Genomic DNA, 22,512 nt, shown 5'->3' with positions numbered 1-22,512 from the left:
GCTATTTTATTAAACAATATAGCACATGAAATTCAGGAGTCCATGTGAGGTACGCTAATTTATCAATGAAGACAACTTGTTATCTAATCAGTACATGTGAAGAGCCTTTATCATGTCCACGTGTCATCTGTTTGGTGCTCTTTCTAGCACATGCATTATCGCTGGCTAATTTCATGTATGTCAGCATGAGAGACAGGTAGGCACACCTACGACTCTGAAAGCCATACTTTCTGGAGATGGTGGGAGTGCGCCTCCCTCACGCCATGAACAGACAGCAGGGACTGCACTGTCCACCTGCTGCAGTGGCAACTGGCTTCAGGGGACTCTCTCAAAGATTGTTATCATGTTTTCTTGCTGAGGACCACCAATGTAAGTCTTGCCCAGAGTGTGGTTAAGCAAATAGAAGAATGATCATTTGGTTTCTGGTCATTAACGTTGCATTATATAGTATGAAGAGAGATCAACATATTTTCCAGCCATGTCTTCCCATCTGTCGGGAGACGGGTAAGGGAGGAACCGCTGCTGGAAAGGGAGATGTGGAGCCAGGGACCAGAGAGCTCTGCCAAGATCAACCTCAGCCATGCCTGGCCGTCCCAAGCACTGGAGGGAGATGAAGAAAATGGCTAGATAAGAACTCTTTTAACCAGAACATTCATGGGTCATGGGCCATGGGCCAGGGCTGGAGTGCCTTGGTACTGCCAGCATGGCTTGTCTCAAGTCACAGGAAAGAACTTGGAACATCTTGATAAAAGCACTTCAAAGCCAGGCCCTTGCTTGCCTGGGCCGATGAGCATGAGTGAGGTTATCAGCACTGCATACAGTGTTGATATATTTTTCACTTCCCAAGGACCTTTTATCTTAGCCTTTCAGAGTGAAGTAATTTCCCCCAGGACGAGACAAAGTGCCCCTCTGGTTTTCACAAAGACTGAGAAGATACGAAACCTGCTAAACCACCAAGTCCTCTTACATCCTTTCCAGATTAGGATGGGTGCTCTTCCATTAATCTGCTTTCTTGTCACACTTGCCTCGATTGTCATACTCATTTGGGGCACTGGTACCTTCAGACTTAAATGAGATGGACTAAGGTAAATCTAGGCATGTGGGGACAGTAAATCCTCTGTAATATTGATGAACATAGTGTGAAGTTTCTCTTTCTCCTCTCCTCTTCTGGAATACAGTTTTGGGAGTGCCCTTCTGAGATTCTTATTAGGTAGCTACTCCTCAAGGAATCTGACTAGGGCAATAAGATCCCATCCACAATCATGATGGGGAGCAGTTTACATCTTCTGACCTTATCTTATGGTAGATGGATAACCATCTTCCATTCATACATTGATTGCCCATCTGTAGTGTAGAGTCCCATGGCTTATTGCACTAGGCTCGTAAATGTTCTCTTGGCAAGATCTCTCCTCTTCCTCCTCTCACAGGTCACAGCATTCTCAAATGTGGTTCTTCCCTTTGTCATTGAAATAGTCTTGCCTAGTCCTTCTGTCTTTCCTCTAGCCTACAGGTCTTCACATATGCTGTGAGCTCCACAAAGGACATTCTACCACCCTCTTATCTCTGTTGCCCTGCTTATTTTATACTTGCTTTTGTGCCTCAACTTATATTTTCCTTCCTCTTAGAAATATCCAGACATGCCCAGAAAAGTCTGCTCTATTATTACATAATCAGTCACACTTTACTGTTGGTGCTTTTTCTTTGTCACCATTTCTCACCAAATGTCAAGTTGATAAGAGTAGGACTGGGTCTCTCCTGCTTGCCATCACAACTCCTGTGTCTGGCACGATCAATATACTTGTTGATAAAGTATAACGTTTTACCAGTTTCTGAACGAAGCACTGCACCAGTGTCATTTTATAGATGAATAGGACAGTTGGGTGTGATTTGTCAATGAGCAGTTAGCAGACGTCTAAACTGATCTCTCTCTGCCTTTAGAATCTTGGGGCGGGGCTTGGGGGCTGAGTGCGTCTTGAAGCCTTAGTGCCTATGCAGAAGGAATCATAGGTCCACTTCAGAGGAATTAGCCACTGAAGACCTTATGGATCAGAGAGGAACACCATCAGATGCTGACAACCCCGTGAGTACCAGCAGATCTTTGTCAGAGAGAGGGCCAGAAAATGAATACCTCAGGTTGGAAGTCACTCACAAGGTGGCTGAAGAAGACCTGCTTTCTCAAAGTAGAGTCAACAACAATGACATGTCTGCAGCAAAGTCTACTGGATTCATGTCCTTCATTTGCTGGTGGAGCGGGACTCTACATGACAATAAACAACTGCAAACATCTATTAATAAATGGAACTTGGAATGTATGAAATATGAATCCAGAAAAATTGGAAGTCATCAGAAGTGAAATGGAAGGAAAATGGAAAAATTGGAAGTCATTGAAGTGAAATGGAAAGATCAGTCTGCTAGGTGTTAGTGATCTGGAATAGATTGATATTGGTCACTTTGAATCAGAAAAGCATATGGTTTAATATGTTGTGAATGACAGAATCAAAAGGAATAGTGTCATTCATTGTCATAAAGGACATTTCAAGATCTATCTGGAAGTACAATGCTGTCTGTAAAATCAAAATATCTATCCACATCAAGTGGATAGATCCACTTAATTCACAAATCCAACGAATACAACTATTATTCAAATTTATGCAATCACTAAAACTACTGGTGCAAAAATTAAAGAATTCTACCAATATCTCCAGTCTGAAATTGATCATGCATGCAAATCAAGATCCCTTGATAATTACTCAAATCTGGAATGCAGAAGTTGGGAACAAAGAAGAAGGAGCAGTAATTGGAAAATATGGCCTTGATGATAGAAATGAAGCTGGAGATAACACGATAGAATTTTTGCAAGACCGAAGATTTCTTCATCTTAAAAACATTTTTTTCCAACAGTACAGAAAGTGACTATGCGTACGGACTTCTTCAGATGGAATACATAGAAACAGAATTGATTACATTTGTGAGAGTGACAATGGAAAAGCTCCATATCCACAGGTGAAGCAAGGCCAGTGGCTGACTGCGGAACAGACCAACAATTGCTCCTATGTCAGTTCAGATTTGAGCTGAAGAAAATGACAACAAGTCCATCAGGGCCAAAATACGATCGAGTGCATCCCACCTGAATTTTGAGAGCATCTCAAGAAGAGAGTGATGCATCGAACACTGGGACGGAGGACCTGCTGAGCTGCGTGAGGGCATCAAGACCATCACACATGAAGAAAGCAAAAGGTCGTTACAAGGAGAAGGAAGAGAGAAAAGACCAAAGTAGATGTCAGAGGAGACTCTGAAACTCGCTCTTAATCATAGAGTAGCTGAGGCAATGGAAGAAATGATCAAGTCAAAGAACTGAACAGATCTTTCTAAGGACAACCTAAAATATAAAGAGAAGACAACCTAAAATGTAAATATAATATTTTAGGGTGAGAAGACAACCTAAAATATAAAGAAATATGCAAAGTTAGAAAACCAAAAGGAAGAATATGTTCAGCGTATTTAAAGAACTGAAGAAAAAAACGCCAGGTTTGAGTTGCGATATTGAAAGATGGAGGGGCCAAATATTAAGACTATGAAGGGAGCATCACACGAAGATCAAGAGTGCACACACTCTACCAAAGAACTAGCTGACATTCAACCATTTCAGGAGGTTGAATATGCCCCAGAACCAATGGTACTAAAGGAAGAAGCTCAACCTGCACTGAGCGTATTAGCCAAAAAATTAAGCTCAAGGAATTGATGCAACGCCAATTGAAATGTTGCAACAAACCAATGAACACTGGAAGTACTCAGTCATCTACGTCAGGAAATTAGGAAGGCATTCCAAAGAAAGGTAACCCAACAGCAAATTATAGAAGGCTATCACTGATGTTATATGCAAGTAAAATTTTATTGAAGATCATCCAACAAGGGTTATAGCAGTACGTTGACAGGGAGCCACCAGAGGATCAGGCTAGAGTCAGAAGAAGACATGAAAGAAGTGCTGTGGATATTGCCACGAATACAAGACACCGTGTAGCCCCCATGCAGGCACTGAGAGCAGGAACTCTTTGTTGCTCATCTTTGCTTCTACTCAGAGCCCAAGAGAGTGCCTCGATTTAATAAACTGGTGACATTTATGATGTGAATTTAGAAACATCCATTTATATAAAAGCATCTCCTATTTGGCAACCCTATTAACCTGGATTATGTCGTTCTATTAAATAAAAACACTAGAACTATGTTAATTCACAAGGAAGTCTAAAACCCAGAATTCTCATTAGTATATACGAGCCACAAAATATTTTTCCCAGTCTAGTCTGAATCATCCAAGTTTTATCTTGTAATAGTACTCAGAGTGCTCAGATGCACTTTGATATTCCTCTAGATTGATTTACCTGGGTAACTGCTGAAAGACAGACGGCTACTGCTGGTGTATTTATCATTGATGTTGAAGTCCCAGTGTTTATATATCCTCAGCATGGATGCATACACAAACCAACTTGAATGACCAAAAAGAATATTCTCAAATCCAGGAAGAACCTATGGCCAGAATAACAGTGAATGATGCAGAGGTATCCAGAGGACTGACTACCATTTTAATGTAGGGAACGTACAGGGATTGTGACAATTTGGCATTTTTCTGCAGCTCTTTCCTCCAAATCCAAATAAAATTGCTATATTTATTACTAGAAAGCATGGCTGTGGAGCTCAACGTTAACCTTTAATGCTCACAGAACAGATCGCACCTTTTTAAAGTTCACAATGGATTTTGAAAATGGCAGGTGCACACAGCATGAACGAAACGCTGGAGACAATAGAGGGGGATTCTTATACTTCCAGTAGACTCTGGGGGGAGTTCCCTCTAACTCTTAATGCCATGACTTAGGAACCCAGGGGCTGGCACATGGGCAGGGGTGACGAGATTTTCCCATAACTCGAGTAACATAGAGGAAGAGTCTGTGTGGACCAGAGAGGCGAAAAGAAGGGTTGTGTGTGGAGCTTACCTTAATGAGAGCAGAACAATGTCCCATTTCCATTCTCCTTTTAAGATCCAGGTTGCCTTTGATCGAGAACGAGGGAACCAGATCCAACATATCTCCAACACCGTTCAGGAACTGGACCTGGAACTGGGTCAGGGGCTGAGAACGCACAACACTGCAGTGAACATAGATTCGTGAAAGTCAGATGTCATTTTCTTCCTTTCCTTAGTGCAAGGACCCACCTGCTTATGCTCTAGAGAAGGTCCCTCCCATAACCAATATACTAAATTGTATTGTAGTTTATAAAACAATCTTTGTTTCATATAGTTCATGAGAGATATTTTAGCAAGGTTTGATGTCCACAGTTTGAGGGAGTGTTTCCTTCAACCATAGAACATGCAAAGCTGATTGTTGGCATTTCTCTACAGTCTGATTTTTCAATAAGAGCACTATTGACATTTGGGGTCGAACGATTCTTTATTGTGGAAATCACAAGCTATTTAGCAACATTCGTGGTCTTTCCCCATTAGATATCAGTAGCATCTCCCAGTTTGGGCAACCAAAAATATCTCCAGAAATTGCCAAATATATTGGGTGGGATTGGGATGGGGTGCCCCCAGTTGAGGATTATTGCTTTAATAGGAAACACATCCCACTGAAAAGCTCTTGGTTTTATCTATGTGCTTAATGTAGGGTGAGCTGACATGGCAGCGTTAACCTGAAACCATGGTCGAATTTACACTTGAACATGAAGTTTTGGTTAACCGGGGAGCAATGGTCTAAGCAATAGTAAAAACAATATTGTCAATCCATAATAGTAGACTGGGGCGAGGCTTCTATTAACTCTACAAAGTTCATTCTTGGGAAAGACAGTGATATTTTGACCAAAATAAATCAGTAAAATCAACTAAATTATTTATGTATATTTCCTCACTTCTTTATTTTAAAATCATAAGCATTACAACCATTTTTCAAAATGGAAAATACTCTATGAAACACTGTGATGGCATTGTGGGTTACTCATTGAGCTTCTAACCACCAGGTCAATGGTTCACACCCACCAGCCGCTCTGGGGGCGAAAGGTGAGGCCCTCTACTCCTGAAAAGATGCCAAGTCTTGGAAACCCACAGGGGTAGGTCCACTCTGTCCTAGAGTCGCTGTGAATTGGAACCGACGTGGTAGCATATGAGAACTGCACGCGCTCTTCGCATAAACGCCTCTTGCTGAGCCAGACTAGGCCATCACATGTTTCTTTTGACGCATACTGTTCTTCGCAAGCCGCCACGGCTTTCTCAGTTTCTCATGGTAAGTTGAAAACATCATCACAGTTTCCACAGCTTTGTGATTATGCATTTGTGCCATTGTTCAGGTCATTCTCTTATTTTTCCTCTCAATAGTTTTATGGAATTTGACTACAAGCTCCCCTTCTCCCCAGCCCGTCAGCCCTTGTTTCCGTTTTTTGCTTGTGTTTAAAGGGGACAGGTTTGCTGTACATTTAGAAGATGTCATTAGGGAGCAAGAATGGGTCATAGTACCATGACTAATTAAAAAACTCATGACCCCCCTTACCTGCTTTTTTTTTTTAACCTAAAGTCTTTAAAAGTGGCCCCTAGCAGTTGTCACCCGCTGTGTCTACGTCCTTACGGAGGGGAGATCCTTCGGGCATTTCCAAGGGCCTTGAGTGCTGACGCAGCCCCAGAGCTCACTCATCACCCCTTGATTTTTTTAAGACTTGGAGTACCACCTGGATAGCATTTTCTGGGGTTTTACAGTTGTTCTCACATCTTCTGACTGACAGTCCCTGAGGCGTGTGTGCTTCATTGCTCTGGTTCTTGCTGTTGAAGCCAACACATGCTCTAGGTCTGTCCCCAGTGCTTTTCCTCACAGCTGTTTGTCCTGCATGGACCTTCCTGGTGCAGGCACTTTGCTCTGCCCACATGCACTTTGGGGTGTGCAGTGGGAATATCTTACATTTTACTAAGTTTTTGAGGGTTTTGCTTTTTTGTTGTTGTTGCCATTTCGCTTTGCTTTTGTTTTCCTTATTGCTCGGTTTGTGATGTGACGCTCAAAACTATTCTTGTTCCCTACTTTTTTTTTCCTTTTATTTCTCAGGGGAGAGTTGAACGCAGTCCCCTACTTTTAATGACAATAATTCAATCACATATCTTAAGTGTGTCTTACATAGAAAAAAATATGGACTATTAACAATGACAATTTGGTTGCTTTCTGTCCAACCCTTACTACTTTGATACAGCTTTTCTTGTTTTATTGTCAAGATTAGAATAAAAACTATCACCATAGATATCTTTCATTCATCTCCCTGTTAGAGATAATTGAAAATCTTTCATTGGCCAGCCAAGATCCACTTCTTCGCTTATAAGGACAGAATGTTTAGCTTGATCTATGGGTAGCCAGCTAAAGAAAATATTCATAATTTCTCTTGCTGCTAGAGGAGGGCATGTAAATATGTCTTAGCCAATTAAATGTGAATAGAAGGAATTTGTTAAAGAAAAATATAAACCGGGAGTCCTGGTGGTGTAGTGGTTATGCATTAGGCTGCTAACCGTGACATGGGCAGTTCCAAATCATCAGCATCTCTGTGGGAGAAAGACGAGGCTCTCTACTCCTATAATGAGTTACAGTCTCGGAAACCCACAGGGGCAGATCGAGCCTGTCCTCCAAGGTTACTGTGCATCAGAACTGACTGGATCTCAGTGAGTTTGCTTGCATGTTCGTTTGTGGTAATTAAGACAGGAATGCTTTCAACATTTCACAATTAAATATATTGTTGTGATAGGATTAGAAATGTTTCTTTTTATTCACCATACATGAATCAGTCACTTGTCCGTAATAAAATCTTATGTGACTGCACTCTCTTTGTACAATGGGAGTTGATGGTCAGGCAAAACCTGCAATAACATTCACTGACAACGTCTGCCAGAATAGTACACATCTTAATAGAGCAAGTAGGGCGCTGAAGTCGTAAGTCAATGTCAGTCTGCCCACCGACAGGTCAATACTCTTGGGATAGCTGTCTTCGGCTTCTTCACACACCATAAAAATTGCAATCTTATATGCTCAGGTTACAGATGCGTTGGAGGTAGAGTCTAGTTCACCTAGTGTGGTTTCTACATCACATCTCTCTGGTGTGTCCGTTGGAGCATGCTGTGTGCCTGGAAGATCCAGGATTCAATGTCCCAGTGTTCTATGGCACTTGGCCTGGGTCCCCAGGGGTGTACAGAAACTCGGACCCATGTGGCCAATTAGTAGCACAGTACCAGACACACTCCCCACCTTGGGCCCTAGAAGTATTGTTAGTGAAGTTTCCCCTCCTAGGGGGTTGGCCCTCTCCTTTTTCTTCCAACAGACATGCACGTGTCTTCTCCCAGATGTGTATGCTCCCGTTCCCCACTCCTGCCTTGACTTTCCCATCAGTATCCCTCATGCCTCTCATAGGAATGTCAACCAGCCTGGGGAACCCCGTCGTACCTTCTTTGCCTGGCAGCCACTAAGCGACATACTCCCCTTCCCGTCACTCGAAAAGCTGACCCCCGTTGGTGTGAGGGCCCCTCTGCCAAGGTGGCCTTAAGACACTTGGAATGGATGGCACATGGGTGCTGGGCAGGCTGGATGGCCCACAGCCCATCCGCTCCCATCCTGCAGCTCATCCATACAGCAGTGGACGCAGACAGTATTTGTCCTTTTGTGATGGACTAACTTCACTCAGCCTAGGGGCTTCCAGGTCCCTCCATATCAGAGGTATTTCATGGTGTTTTTTAGGGATGTGAAGTACTCCTTTGTGTGTATATACCATAATTTTCCATTCATTCTCCTACTCATGAGATTCGGGCTGCTTCCATCGTCTTGCTATTGTGAACTGTGCCGCAGTGAACGTGGGAGGGCATGCATCTGTTTGTGATCTGTTTCTTAGTTCTGTGGGGGATATGCCCTGCAATGGTATTGCTGAGTCCCATGGTCTTTCTATTGCCAGACGTTTTGGGTTGTATGCATTTACAAGCCCACCCACAATGTCTAGAGTCTCATCCTCTCCACAGCCTCTCTAGCATGTGTGGTTCTTTCTTTAAAAAAATTGGGCTACATTTGTGTTATATGGTATCTCATTGTTGTGGTTACTTTTATTTGCATTTTCCAGTAGCTAGTGTACAATCACTACCATAATCAGTTTCAGATGTGTAGTGCACTCTTTAGAGTCCCTGGAGGCACGATGTAAGACTGGCAGTTCAAACACATCAGCGACCCCACGGGAGAAGAGATCTCTGGCGGTTTGCTCTCACTAAGAGTACCTTTACTGTGTCCTCTCAAGATATTTCACCTCATAAGGACCTATAGGACTGCCCCATAGGTTTCCGTAGCAGATGTCTTCTCAGGCGCAGCCTAAGTGCTTAATCATTGTATTACTAGGCGTCCTTCATGTAAACATTGCAGCCTAGCAAATCCTATGGAAAGTTCTCCTCTGTCATATAGGTTCACGAAGATTCGGAATCTCTACAAGGGCACACACCGATAGGCTACGTTACTCAGACTGGTGTTTCGGTGGATCTAAATAACTGCTGTGTGTGTTATATATGGAGGTTAAGTCATTATGGGGGGGCTCATACAACTCTTATCACAATCCATACATACAGCCATTGTGTCGAGCACATTTGTATAGGTGTTGGCATTATCATTCCTAAAACACTGGCTTTCTACTTGAGCCCTTGGTATCAGCTCCTCATTTTTCCCCTCCCTCATGAACCCTTGATAATTTATAAATTATTATTATTTTGTCATGTCTTACACTGTCTGACGTCTCCCTTCACCCACTTTTGTGTTATCCATCCCTCTGGTTATATGTACCTTGTGATCAGTTCTCCCTTTCTACCCCACCTCCCCCTTCCCCTTCCCCTCCTGCTATCACTACTCTCATTATTGGTCCTGAGGGAGTTACCTGTCCTGGATTCCCTGTGTTTCCAGCTCTTGTCTGTACCAGTGTACACTCTGTGGTCTAGGCCGATTTGTTAGGTAGAACTTGTATTATGATAGTGGCAGGGGTGGGGGGTGGGGGCGCATTGAAGAACTAGAGGAAAGTTGTATGTTTCATTGTTGCTACACTGCACCCTGACTGGCTCGTCTCCTCCCTGCAACCCTTCTGTAAGGGGATATCCAATTGCCTACAGATTTATGGTACAATTTAAGAATCTTTTCCCTTCAATATCTTCCTTTTCAGATATTGATATAACCAATGGTTATTTATTTACTTGGTTCAAAATTAAAGAAACAAGGGAAATATTTACAGGAAGGAACCTTGGCGATACAATGAAAAAAATCATATTTTGGGGTCATTTCTGGGACATTTTTAATATTCCCAGGAACCAAAAGTCCTATATTTTGCATGTGTACCATAGGGTACTTTTTAGTCTTTCATGATTCACTAAAATCTTTTTAAAAACATATAGTGTGTGTGTAGATGCATGTGTGTGGCATCAGGAGCATCAAACATACACACTCACAGATACTTTGGCTTAACAAGCATACAGTCTAAAATACTAGCACAGTTAAAATCACTACATTCATAGGCTTTTTACCCGCCACTCCAGAGAACCATATTGTGGAAGTGAAACCACTTGGTTTGTTCAATGTGAGAGATTTGGATTTGATGCCAGACAGTGGGTTAGGTGTAGAAATCAGATAAGATTGTGTTTGTCTGCAAGGAAATGATGATGACGTAGTGGTTACTTGTTGGGCTGCTAACTGCAAGGTCAGCTGTTTGAAACCACTAGCTATTCAGAGGGAGGCAGATGAAGCTTTCAGCTCCTGTAAAGCTTTACAGTATCAGAGATCTATAGGGGCCGTTCTACTCTGTCCTCCAGAGTCCCTGTGAGGCAAAGTCCAGTCGAGGACTCTGAGTTTCTTTTCCTTTTTTGATCCTTAAAGACAAACTTTAACAATTTTTGTCATAAGAGCTTGTTAGAAATCTTACCTTTTTCTTTTCTAACTTAGCCCTTCTCTTAGCTCCTAGTATTAGCCCATCCAATTGTGCCATAATATAGCCAGTATGTCTCCAAAACGGGTCATTTCTACGAGCTTTGATATTCTCTCGGGTCCACTGGTCTTGCTTCCTAAAAGAGAAATTAGCTGGGCATGAGAGGTCTCCGGGTTGCTCATGCAAAGATAAATCAAACCCAGGCATTTAGGTATTTTCTACCCAGGCACTTATGCTAGCAGAAATTCAATTCTAGATTTTAGAATATTATAGTCACTGGAAAGGATTGCAGGGCACATCCTAAGTGATTTTTAATTTCTCCATGGGACTGTGATGCTTCTATAGCTTCTTCTGTGCTTTATCTGGAAGCAAAACACGGGTGGTAGTTAGCGGGGGTACGGAGGCCTAGAAAGTCAAGAATAAGCCATCCAAGTACATTCCATACATGATCTTTATGCCTTATGAAGTCAATCAAGAAAAATTTATTAGTATTATTTTTGTATGTATACATGTTTCAGTTAAAGGACAGCAGGAAATAAAAATGAAGAATAAAATTTTCAAAGATAAGGGGTTTGTGTATTTATATTTTTTCTTACAAATAGCCATTGTTCAATCCATTTCAGTTATTTCCAATAACTCCCTTGATATCCATGCCTTAGCATGTTTAGCAAAATCTTTCTTTCCCCCCCTCTTTTTAATCATCTTTTTAATATTGCCTATCCTGTTTTAGTCCCCTAAGTTCTCTGTACTTTATAGGAGATGGTTTAATAGAATTGTATGAGCTGGAAGCGGTTTCTGATTTGTGCGGACTACAGACTAATCTTGGAATAACACCAGATCATTGTTCCATGGGATGCAGTCCAACGTACGCGATGTACTCTGACCACTGTTCCGCAGGACCTTAGTGTTCTGTGAAGAGGTTGCTGGCCAAACCAAATCCCTCCTGTCTCCAAATTAATATCATAGCTTGTTATTCCACAAACATGAAACTATTTTCTGAGTTTTGAAGGATTATTATGTGTTTATAAATACTCTATTAAAATAGAAACATTGTCAAATAGTAATATGAATTATGAATTAGCATCTAAACTGGAACACATCCCTGAGCCTTCAAGGAGGAAGGAAGCTAACAGAAAACACCTTAAATGAGGGGCAGGATCCTGGCAAGAAGGAGAGGAAGGCTCATGTGCAAGGGATTCTGGGACATAACCTTTGCCTGCCCTGCAATGATGGTGTTTTCCTCCAGCCCTGTTAGCATGAACAAAGTGAGACTGAACCTGACCTTTGAAAGAGTCGGATACAAAGGCCAGGTTGTCTGCAATTAGTTTTCATGCCAATCCCCAAACTGCAGAGCCATGCTTTAGAGTTCTGCTAAAGACAAGCATCTCCTTAGCAAGAACCAAAACTGTTATTTGAGACGTCAACTTAAGTCGGATTTTTCTTCAGCCTTAAAAACAATGAGAAAACAAAAGCAACCATACATACTGCATAAAATTCTGCACTTTATCCATGATGGAAGCATTCTTAATCATCTGTGGGTAGAGGTTTGTGAAGTGGTCATACATCTGTCTGAAACAATAAATGAAAATTAGCACATTTCCATTTTCCTTTTTCAATTTCTCCATCAAAGTAAATGACTCAGTCTGTGGACTAATAGGACATTCCCTATTGAAAACCGTGTTTGCTGTGTGTAGTAGTTGACATTTGGAAATACTTCCAACAACTAGAATATATGAAATATAATGAATGCTCAAGTATCCAACACCTAGCTTTAATATATTACTATATTTTGTCATATATTCTGCATATTTTTTTGAAAGAAAAAGATTTGAGTTGAAGTCCCTGTGCACTCCCCTCCAACCCTTCCTTCCCCACCTATAGGTAACCATGCAAGTTTTTATACCATTACTACATTCATATTTAACCATAAGGGCTCATGTTTTAGACATAATATACATAAGATTGTACTTTTCTAGTACTCTTTAAATTGTTTATTTCTCTTAGCATATTATTTTAAAGAAATACTTATGGTAACATCTTCAGTTTAGATTTATTCTTTTCAATTGCTGAATAGTATTTCTTAAAATGACCTTACTCGTATAACACCTTATGTATGCATTTAACTGATTTTTAAAGTTTTACCATCATAATGAAACTTCAATCTCTGTTATAATTTCACAGATCTGCATGTTCTTCAAGGATATATATTCTCATCATCTGTGTGTTAAACTTCCCTGTGCTCTTCATTCTCACTCACACTTAGTATTGTTAGACTTTTTATTTTTGACAATTTGTTGGGTATAAACTGGTCACTCATTGTTTTAATTTTCATATCTCTCAAAGAATGTATTGTTTTCAGATGCTTTCCTTTAAAAACGATTAAAAACCCAGCGTATCTCATGTGCCGAACAGTGAACATTTCCACTTGATTATAATAATGCTTTTATATTTATTGTGTTTTTTACAGACTTGGATTTATTTCCAAATTTTTCATTTAGCATATTTTTCCTTGTGCCCTCCTCCCTTTATGTTTTCTTAGATAACATTATTTCTTTTCTTTTTATATTTCTGATTTAGAAATGATACAGTGAATTTCTGTTCTCTCAGTGTTTGCTAATAAATTTTAAAATATTTAGAACCATTTATTTTTCTTATAACATCTTAACTTTTATACTTTTCTCTTTCAAATATGACGCAGAGTTTGCAATTTTTAAGGGCCCATCCCCCATCATGTTATGTTCAAAGATTTAGTTTTATTTTTTAATCAAAAAATGCGCATGCTTTTAAAAGTTAATTTTTGCCCTACGGTCATATTTGATTAATGTTGTTATTCCTTGTATGAGAGTAGGTAAAAAAGCATTGCTACAAGGGTTCTATTTCAGACCTGTGTGGGTTTATCCCAAAACAAAATGTATTTAAACATAAGCCTGAATCAGCGGATGGCTACAAACACGTTCTTTCAGTAATATCCTGTCTCAGCCTCATTACAGTGCCTTCCAAAAAAGGTGCAAACCAGGGGTTTCTGAGAGTATCCGCTGGGTCAGTTAAAGTCAAGGCAGAGGTCAGCTCAGAAGGTTATGGGCAGAGTAATCTTGTTCTATTTTCCCAAAAGATACAGCATGATTCCAGGGGCTTATTAAGAAGTTTTATAAAGTTTGAAAACTGCTTTGGTGAGAAAGACCCGAAAATTTGTGTTGAGGAATTCCCCCCCACACACCCACCCCTCACGACAATGCACTTGCTCATTCTTTGAGAGTAGTATGGGCTGTCCTACAAAACCATCTACCCCATTCACCCCACAGCCTTGATCTTGCCACTTGAGACTTCTTTTACTTCCCCAAACTCCAAGCACATCGTAAAGGAAAAATGACTTGAGTCCCTCCAGGATGTCAAAACTGCCAGGTGGAGGTGGTGTAAATTCAAAGATTAAGTTCAAGATTGCCAGACTCTTCAGAGGAAGGTTAGCGAGATGGAAACAACACCTTCGGGAGAGAATAGATTTAGATGGAGGACACGAAGACAAAGAATAGCTTCAAGTTTTGATGTTCTTGTTTAACAAGGGCTTCTATGATTTTGAAGCAATACTTTATTTAACCTCACATTTTAATATTACTTCCCAAACTTTCCCTATAGTTATTCTTGCTAAAGTATATCTTTTAATTGCTTAGTAGGGAGCTGTAAATTGTAGATAATTTAATTTGTATATATAAAACATGCATCTTTTTGTCCTTATACTTGGATAATCTGAAATCTAATTATCATTTCCTTTCAGTACTGGTTGGATGATTCTTGCAATATTTCTGGGGATTTTGTTGCAGATCAGAAGTACGCTGCAGAGCAATCTTTTGAGATGCTTTTTATTTCTGGAATTCTTTTTAAATCTTATTTTTTTTAAATCCTCGATTATTGATTTTGTTGTAGTGATGTAATAGCTATGTCTTCCAACTAAGGAGTTGTGTCTTTTTTCTCTCTCCCCAATTCAGGCAGTACCTGTATCCCAACATGTTCTGTTCCTAAGCCTGTCTATAAATTAAGTTGAATTTGTATGCAAATCACACTGTTAGGTAGGACTTGTATCTAAAGGCAGTAAAATGTTTGTCTTTGTATATTGTACTCATATATAGTGCACTTTTATATGATTAGTGGTTAATGATTAAAAATCACTAAAGAAACACTTTCATGTACACTAAAACATTTTAACATAATAATCCAAACCTACTGCCAGCAAGTGAATTCTGACTGATAGTAACCATATATACTTTTCAATTTTGATGGAAGCAGACAACCTTATTTTTCTTCTGTGGAGTGGGCACTGGATTTGAACCATTGATCTTGTATTAGTTAGCAGTCCCAAGAGTGCCACCAGGACTCCTCTTTCACCTAATGATGTTGTTAGATCCTGTCAAGTAGATTCTGACTCATAGCAACACTTGAACGATGGAACAAAGCATTGCCTGTTCCTGTACCGCCCTAACAATGGTCAGGTTTGAGCCCGTTGTTGCAGCCAATAAGTCAACCCACCTCACTGAGGGTATTATAAAGTTTTCATGCACATAAGGAGCACCATTAAAAAAACCCTAAGAATTGTGCTGGGCGGAGTAGCGCTTCTGTGGTATACCTATTTCCCACTGGGCAAGCATCGAGCAACTCACTCTGAGTCAGTGCACCCAGTAGCATTGTTGGGGAAGGTTCTCTCGGGTTACAGTGAGTTTTTTCAAAAAAGAAGTTTCTGCTTGAACCTTGTTTTCTGTGATGGCTGAATTAAGAGAACAGCTTGCAGCTGTGAAATTTTGTTTCCTGCTTGGGAAAAAATGCCACAGGAACTGTTGTGATGTTGAACACAGCGCTATGGGAAAAACTCAAGGGGACATGTGGTTTCCTCATTTCAAAAAAGGTGAAATGTCGATTGATGACAGACTCATTCGGGATGTCTCTAAGCTTCCCAAACAGATGAACATGTAGACTTGTACTGCATTTGGAGTTCATTCCACCACTTCAGATCATTAGTCAAGCTTTCTATTTAAAGGTTCTGAAAAGACAGCACAACAGTTTGTGACATAAAAGGCCTGCTTTGTGCCAGACAGGGGACTGGCTTCTTCAGGACAGCAATGCACCCGCTTATGCAGCCATCTCAGTGCACCAGTTTTTGGCGAAAACCAGCAGGCTTCTTTTGCTCCTCAGACATTACTCACCTGACCTGACTCCATGCAACTTCTTTTCGCTTCCACAAACGAAGAGGGACATGAAAGGAGAGTGACTGGATGGCACAGAAGAGGTGAAGACAACTGCAAGGAGTTGGAAACAACCTAAATTTCCATCAACAGATGAATGGATGAAAAAAACTGGGGTACAACTGGTACAGACAGGAACTGGAAACACAGGGAATCCAGGACAGGTGATCCCCTCAGGACCAGTGGGGAGAGTGATGGTACCAGGAGAGTGGAGGGAAGGTGGGGTAAGGTGAACCAGTTACAAGGATCTACGTATAACCCCCTCCCCTGGGGGACGAACAACAGAAAAGTGGGTGAAGGGAGACATCGGGCAGTGTAAGACATGAAAAAGTAATAATACTTTATAAATTATCAAGGGTTCATTGGGGGGGAGGGATTAGGAGCTGATGCCAAGGCCTCAAGTAGAAAGCAAATGTTTTGAGAATGATGATGGCAACAAATGTACAAATGTGCTTGACATAATGGATGGATGCATGGCTTGTGATAAGAGTTGAACGAGCCTTCCCAAAAATGATTTAAAAACAAACAAATAATCAAAACAACCCAATTGTGGTACATACATACAATGGAGTACTATGCATCGCATTGCTAAAAAGCAGTGATGAAAGGATGAAGCACATTGCCGCATGGGGAGAACTGGAGGAAATTATGCTAAGTGAAGTAAGCCAAGTACAAAAGGACAAGTACAACATGAGTCCGCTGAGGTAAACTTAAAAAAAATGAAAATGGGCATAGGGAAAAAGCTACTATATATAAACATTCCTGGGACGAGGTCCAGGTAGTATGGCAGGGGCCAGACCAAATCCAGGGATACATATAGTAGCCAACTAAAAAGGAGGGGGGAAAGAAAAATGAATCTCATTTTTCTCCTTTGGAGCTATTTTTTATGGTCTCAGGGAAATAGTTTGCAGATAGAGGTCCAACACTCATTTCTGTTCTTTTTTCTCTCTCTCTCATTCTAGAATTCCAATTATACACAAATTATTCCTTTTGAGAGTATCCAACATATTTCTTGGGTGTCTTCATTTTTAAAACTTTTTTTCTAATTGTTCCTCAAACAAATTAGTATGGAGACATTTGTCTTCTCTTTTGCTGATTCTCCTATTGATTAAATTCGACTTTGCTAACTCTTCACTGAGATATTGCTCGTCCTTTGCATTCTGAGTTGCTTTTGGATGGTTTCAAATAGTCTGTTAATTTTGTTATTGCATTGTTTTCTTGACATTTCATAGGGTTTAGTCTGTAGTTTCTTTGATTTCTTTGAGACTCCTATAAATAAGTTTCTTTAATTAGTTTTCAGAGAGTTCTATTACCATTTCTTCCTCAGAAAAGTTTTCTGCTCCTTTATTTTAGCTCACCTGCTGGGGCTACTCTATTCAGTTTCTTCATATGATTTTTTAAATTGTCTGCTGCCTGTGAGGTATTAGATGTTTGTATGTGTCTGTTGATTGCATATATGTTTGTTTTGTGATAATTTTTAGTTTTCTTTGGTTGTATTTGAAGTTGTTCCTTCTTTTCCTTAGAATGTCTGTCCTTTTTTGTGTTCTTTAATAGTTGTTGTTTTGTGAGTCTATGTGTGCCTTTGGTGATGCCTGTTGGCTGGCATGATTTCTTTTTACTCTTGGGCACAGTGTGTCACTCTTAGATATCCGCTTCAGTAGTTACACAATCTATTGTCAATTTGAGACTTAAGAGTGAAGGGGTGGAGTTTACCCTATCAATCAGGTCACAGATTGATAACTTCATTTTGGAGGTGCTAAAGAGATAAATAGCTCACTAGAGGAGGGACGCTGTGAGACATTCCTGCAGACAAGAGACATGGAACTATGCTAGAGGCCTGGAGCTGAAGGAGCCACGTGGAGACCCCTGCCAGTGCTGAGATGCTTCCACTGCCACTGGATCCACAAGACTTTCCACCCACTGGCCTGTGATCTTCCTGCATTCTGCATCATTGCATGTGTTTCGTGAGTCTGAAGAGGTATTTATAGATTGACATCAGACATACGGGCTAATATTGTACTTACGGGCTTGATCCAACTGGGCTGGGATGTGTTCTCAATATTAAATTGCTCTTGTACATAAAACTCTTTCTTATACACATATGAGTCTCCCTGCACTTGTTTCTCCAGTTTACCCGGACTAACACATCAGCCCTCTGTGGTCAGACTGCCTCCAACATTGGCTCTGCTCACTTACAGCACTGAGCTGAACCCACTCTATTCATCACTTTGTGTCCTGTTCCATTTCTGGTTCAAACTAATGTTTAATTTGGGTTTTGAACCCACTTATGCTACTCTGATGTTCTCAGTCTACCTATGTTAGAATCATGATAAGTCAGGAGTAGAGGGGCCACATCAAACTGTGAGCTCCCTGTAGTCATTTGAACTGAAAGTTTGCCTGCGTTTTAGCTTTGGTTTTATTTGATGCTTTTTAATGACTAAAGAGGTCAGCAGTTTAAGCAGGAGGTGACTCAGATTTAAAAAATGAGAATTTGGCTCTTGGTATTTTGGAACATAGATATCTATTTAATAGTTTCCAGAAATGAATCTGGACCAATGAGAAGAGAATTTTATTGTTCTTTGGATAAACACTAAAACCATGGGAAATATTTTATTGTCTCTGATTCTATAAAAATTTTTTTTCTTAATACAGTATTTATTTGTCTTCCCTCTGTCACACCCTGAGCCAATTTCTTTCCCCGGGCTTCCTGGGGAGGTGCAGGGAAAGCAGACATATAGGGCAGACGAGGCGCGGGACAGAGAACTCTGGGAGGTGAAGCAGGCTCCTTCACATGGCGAAGAGGATGAGGAAGGCCACCATCAGGTAGAAAAGTCCCATGGCCTCCGAGAGGGCGAAGCCCAGGATGGCGTAGGAGAAGAGAGCTGCTGCTTCAGAGAAGGGTCCCTGGCATAACCAATGATGAGGCTCCCAAACACAGTCCCAATGCCAGCTCCAGAGCCGGCCACTCCAACTGTGGCAGCTCCGGCCCCAATGAACTTGGCGGCTGTGTCAATGTCCCTGGAGATGGCGCTGGTTTGGAAGCTGCGACTAGGGATGCGTGAGGTCAGGGGACGTGGGTCTGTCAGTGTCTCAGGCCATTTCTGCACCAAAACAGACAGTGGTTGGCTAAGCAGCTGGGAGGTGCTCCTGACCAGGGAAGGGGTAGAGACGAATTTGGCGCAGGCGTACATTTTTAGGGGGTGAGGGGCAGTAGCAGGCGAGCTGCTCCTAGTGCAGAGAAGACCTATAAAATTCTTTTTATAAGGTTTTAATTAAAATAATTTGTGTGTATATTTATAACATTCTGAATTTAACTTTTGTTAAATAAAACATTCTATTTTATTTTCCACCAAGTTGGTCACATGCCCCTTCCTTTCATCTCATTCCTGTAACTCTGGGAGAGAAGAGCAATATAGCTGGCTGGGTGTGTGCGTGCCAGGGAGAGACGACTTCATCACAGTCTCAACCCCAAGTGAACAGAGTGCAGTCCTTGTTCAGGTTCCTTAGGTTGGAGCCTTCATGCTGAAATCACTGGGCATGAGAGCACACTGTTTTGGGTGGTTGTTATTAATTACTCAAGTAGTTAAGAGCACAGGCTTTCCATCACTCTGAGTTCAAAGTCTGTTCCCACTACTTCTGGCAATATGGCTGCAAGCAGAGTTCCTGACGTCAGCACACTTCTGAATCCTCAGCAGTAAAGTCGAGACAACATCAGCATCGACTTCATCGATGGACAGCCTTACTTTGGTTGTCAAACTTAGTTCCTTCCACATTTGGGTCTGAACACCAAAAAGTTTGAGAACTGAACATTTTTTTCCCATAAAAAATAATGGGAAACCAAGTAATTGGCTCTGCGGCCCCAGAATTAAACTTATAAATTCATTTTCCAGGACTTTAAATCACTATGGATGCCTTTAGCCTTCCCGCATCTCACTGTCTCAGATGCACTATCACCATCAAATTGTTTATGATTTATCCAAATTAACAGTAAATTTTCAACCTCTTTGATAGTCCAAGTTCTTTGTTTCATGATTAACAATTTCACACCTTTCACCTCACTGGCCATTATAATGGCGTTCTGTCTCCCCTTTCCCACCCCCACCCCCAATGTTGATGATATTGTCCATGTTGTGTTCAGCCACCAAACCACAGAAGTGGCTACGTGATTCAAATTTCATAGCAGTTTCTCTTTCTTTCATTCTGTCATGGTTCTCACCATTACCCTCTAAGCTTTACTGCTGGGATCACTAACTTTCTTTGGAGCTATGGTTCCGATATTTCACACAAATAAAACCCAATGATCAATGTTTGCATGCACTAACACAAGCACTCTGTTGTCTGAGCAAGAGCGGCACTTGGACTGAAGCGTTGTCCCTTTCTGTCTCTGTGAGATGCAACCCATGACTCACTCTCGGCCATGTGGATTTTTTCAAGTTGGCTTTTCTGTTCAACTACAAATCAAAATTAAAAACACCAAGCAGATTTATTTTGGAACTTTGCTGTTAGATTAGTGGAAAGCTTGCGCTTGGAGCCATTCAAGAAACGAGGTATCACGGTATTAGATTTGCTTGTAGGTTCAGTGGTGCATTGTTAGGAAGTTTCCTTCTAAGTCAGCTGAGTTGCCTCACCTGTATATGTCTCATACTCATTCATATCTCAGATCATGAAGACATGCAGATACCAACCATTTCCTAAGTGCTCTCACACTCTGTCAGCACCACACTGCAGCACTTGCAGTAGGCTTTCTACAGCTCTTCCAATTGTTTGACTTCCTGGGTTAGATCGTATTGGGCTTCTTTGTGATCAACCCATAGGGTATGTGCTAGAACATGTACATGTGTATGTTTTTGTGTGCACACACACACACATGCAAAGTCTAGACTTAGACAACTTGATTTCCAATCCTGCTTCCCACTTAACTGTCCTTGTGTTTTGCATCTAGTTAGTTAACCTCCCATGCCTGAGTTTTCACAGCAATAGTACAGAGGAAATTGTGGTACATACTTCATAGCATTACTGTGAGTTAAATGACTTAACAGAGGCAGAAGGCTTTGTTTCATATCTAGTAGAATACTGTAAATGTTATACAACATCAGTATCAGTGTAAGTAGCAACAGCAGCATTTTGCAGTTCATGCTAAATCTCAAATTATCACCAGTGATATAGATCATTTGCCTTTTTTTTTAATGGTGGGGCTGTGTTATACTTCTCTTTGTTTTCCTCACAGTCTAAACCTGGAAGCGTATTCATATTCTAATATCAAAAGGAGTAAATTGGGACTGTGGATAAGACAACCGATTATTTTCTAACTGATTATTTATTTATTAAATCATTTTATTGGGGGATTTTTTTCCTTTTGTAACTGGCATTTTATTGGTTGTTTTGAGATAAGTACGGAGATATTATGAACAATATGTGCATAACTCTTTTTTAAATTTTTATATTTTTTTAAACAATTTATTAGGGTCTCATACAACTCTTATCACAGTCCATACATATACATACATCAATTGTATAAAGCATATCTGTACATTCTTTGCCCTAATCATTTTCTTTTTTTTCTCCTCTTTTCTTTTTTTACATTTTATTAGGGACTCATACAACTCTTATCACCATCCATACATATACATACATCAATTGTATAAATCACATCCATACATTCCCTGCCCCAATCATTCTCAAGGCATTTGCTCTCCACTTAAGCCCCTTGCATCAGGTCTTCCTTTTTTTTTTCCCCTCCCTCCGTGCATAACTCTTAATGCATGTACCAAAATCCTAAAAGGGCATGTAGATAAAATTCATTTCTAAATTCCAGTGACTTTGCAGCTTTAAGTTTAGAGGCAAATTTTTTAAAAGGGATGATCAAGTACCATTATCTTCAAATGTTACATCTTAAGTCCCATTAATTCACAATGTCACACACACTACACACTCAAATGTTCAATCCTTCACAGCACGTAACAAAGTAATCAGGAAAACTGGACTACCATGACAAAGGTGTTACAGAAGGCACAGTTCTGATGAGAGCCATGGTGACAGAAAGGTTTCCAGACACAATTCTATTAAGAAACTAAAGTGGAAACAAAATTTTAAATGCTATACAAATTTAAAAAGTCATACAAATGCATGACAGTGACTTCAAATTGCCATTATGTATGTTTTGTATTAGGGATACACAAACTCCCCCCTCATCCCATGGAATGTTATGCTGACACCTGACAGTCAAATCTTCCCACAATTTAACATCCCACTATTTTCTGGTTGTACTAAAAAATAAACAACCAGTAAATGATTTCAACATCATCCCTTTGGGCATCTTGGCTGTGGGGAAGGC

At 40.6% G+C, this 22,512-nt stretch overlaps 1 protein-coding gene and 1 pseudogene across 1 annotated transcript in view; both read right to left on the bottom strand.

The window, feature by feature from the left end:
* Positions 1 to 22,512, bottom strand: part of PLBD1 (phospholipase B domain containing 1) — a 64,366-nt gene that overhangs the window by 22,739 nt on the left and 19,115 nt on the right. The window contains exons 3-6 of the mRNA XM_075553332.1: positions 12,433 to 12,516; positions 10,945 to 11,083; positions 4,989 to 5,123; positions 4,380 to 4,524 (exon numbers count right to left, since the gene is read on the bottom strand). Coding sequence (XP_075409447.1) covers positions 4,380 to 4,524; positions 4,989 to 5,123; positions 10,945 to 11,083; positions 12,433 to 12,516 — 503 coding nt within the window. The remainder of the gene's footprint in view (positions 1 to 4,379; positions 4,525 to 4,988; positions 5,124 to 10,944; positions 11,084 to 12,432; positions 12,517 to 22,512) is intronic.
* LOC142451172 (ATP synthase F(0) complex subunit C2, mitochondrial pseudogene) lies at positions 18,886 to 19,416 on the bottom strand (annotated as a pseudogene).

The sequence above is a fragment of the Tenrec ecaudatus genome, chromosome 6, assembly GCF_050624435.1.
Source record: "Tenrec ecaudatus isolate mTenEca1 chromosome 6, mTenEca1.hap1, whole genome shotgun sequence".
Taxonomy (NCBI): domain Eukaryota; kingdom Metazoa; phylum Chordata; class Mammalia; order Afrosoricida; family Tenrecidae; genus Tenrec; species Tenrec ecaudatus.
The sequence above is the reverse complement of the archived record's forward strand: the minus strand, read 5'-3'. Positions and strand labels throughout refer to the sequence as shown.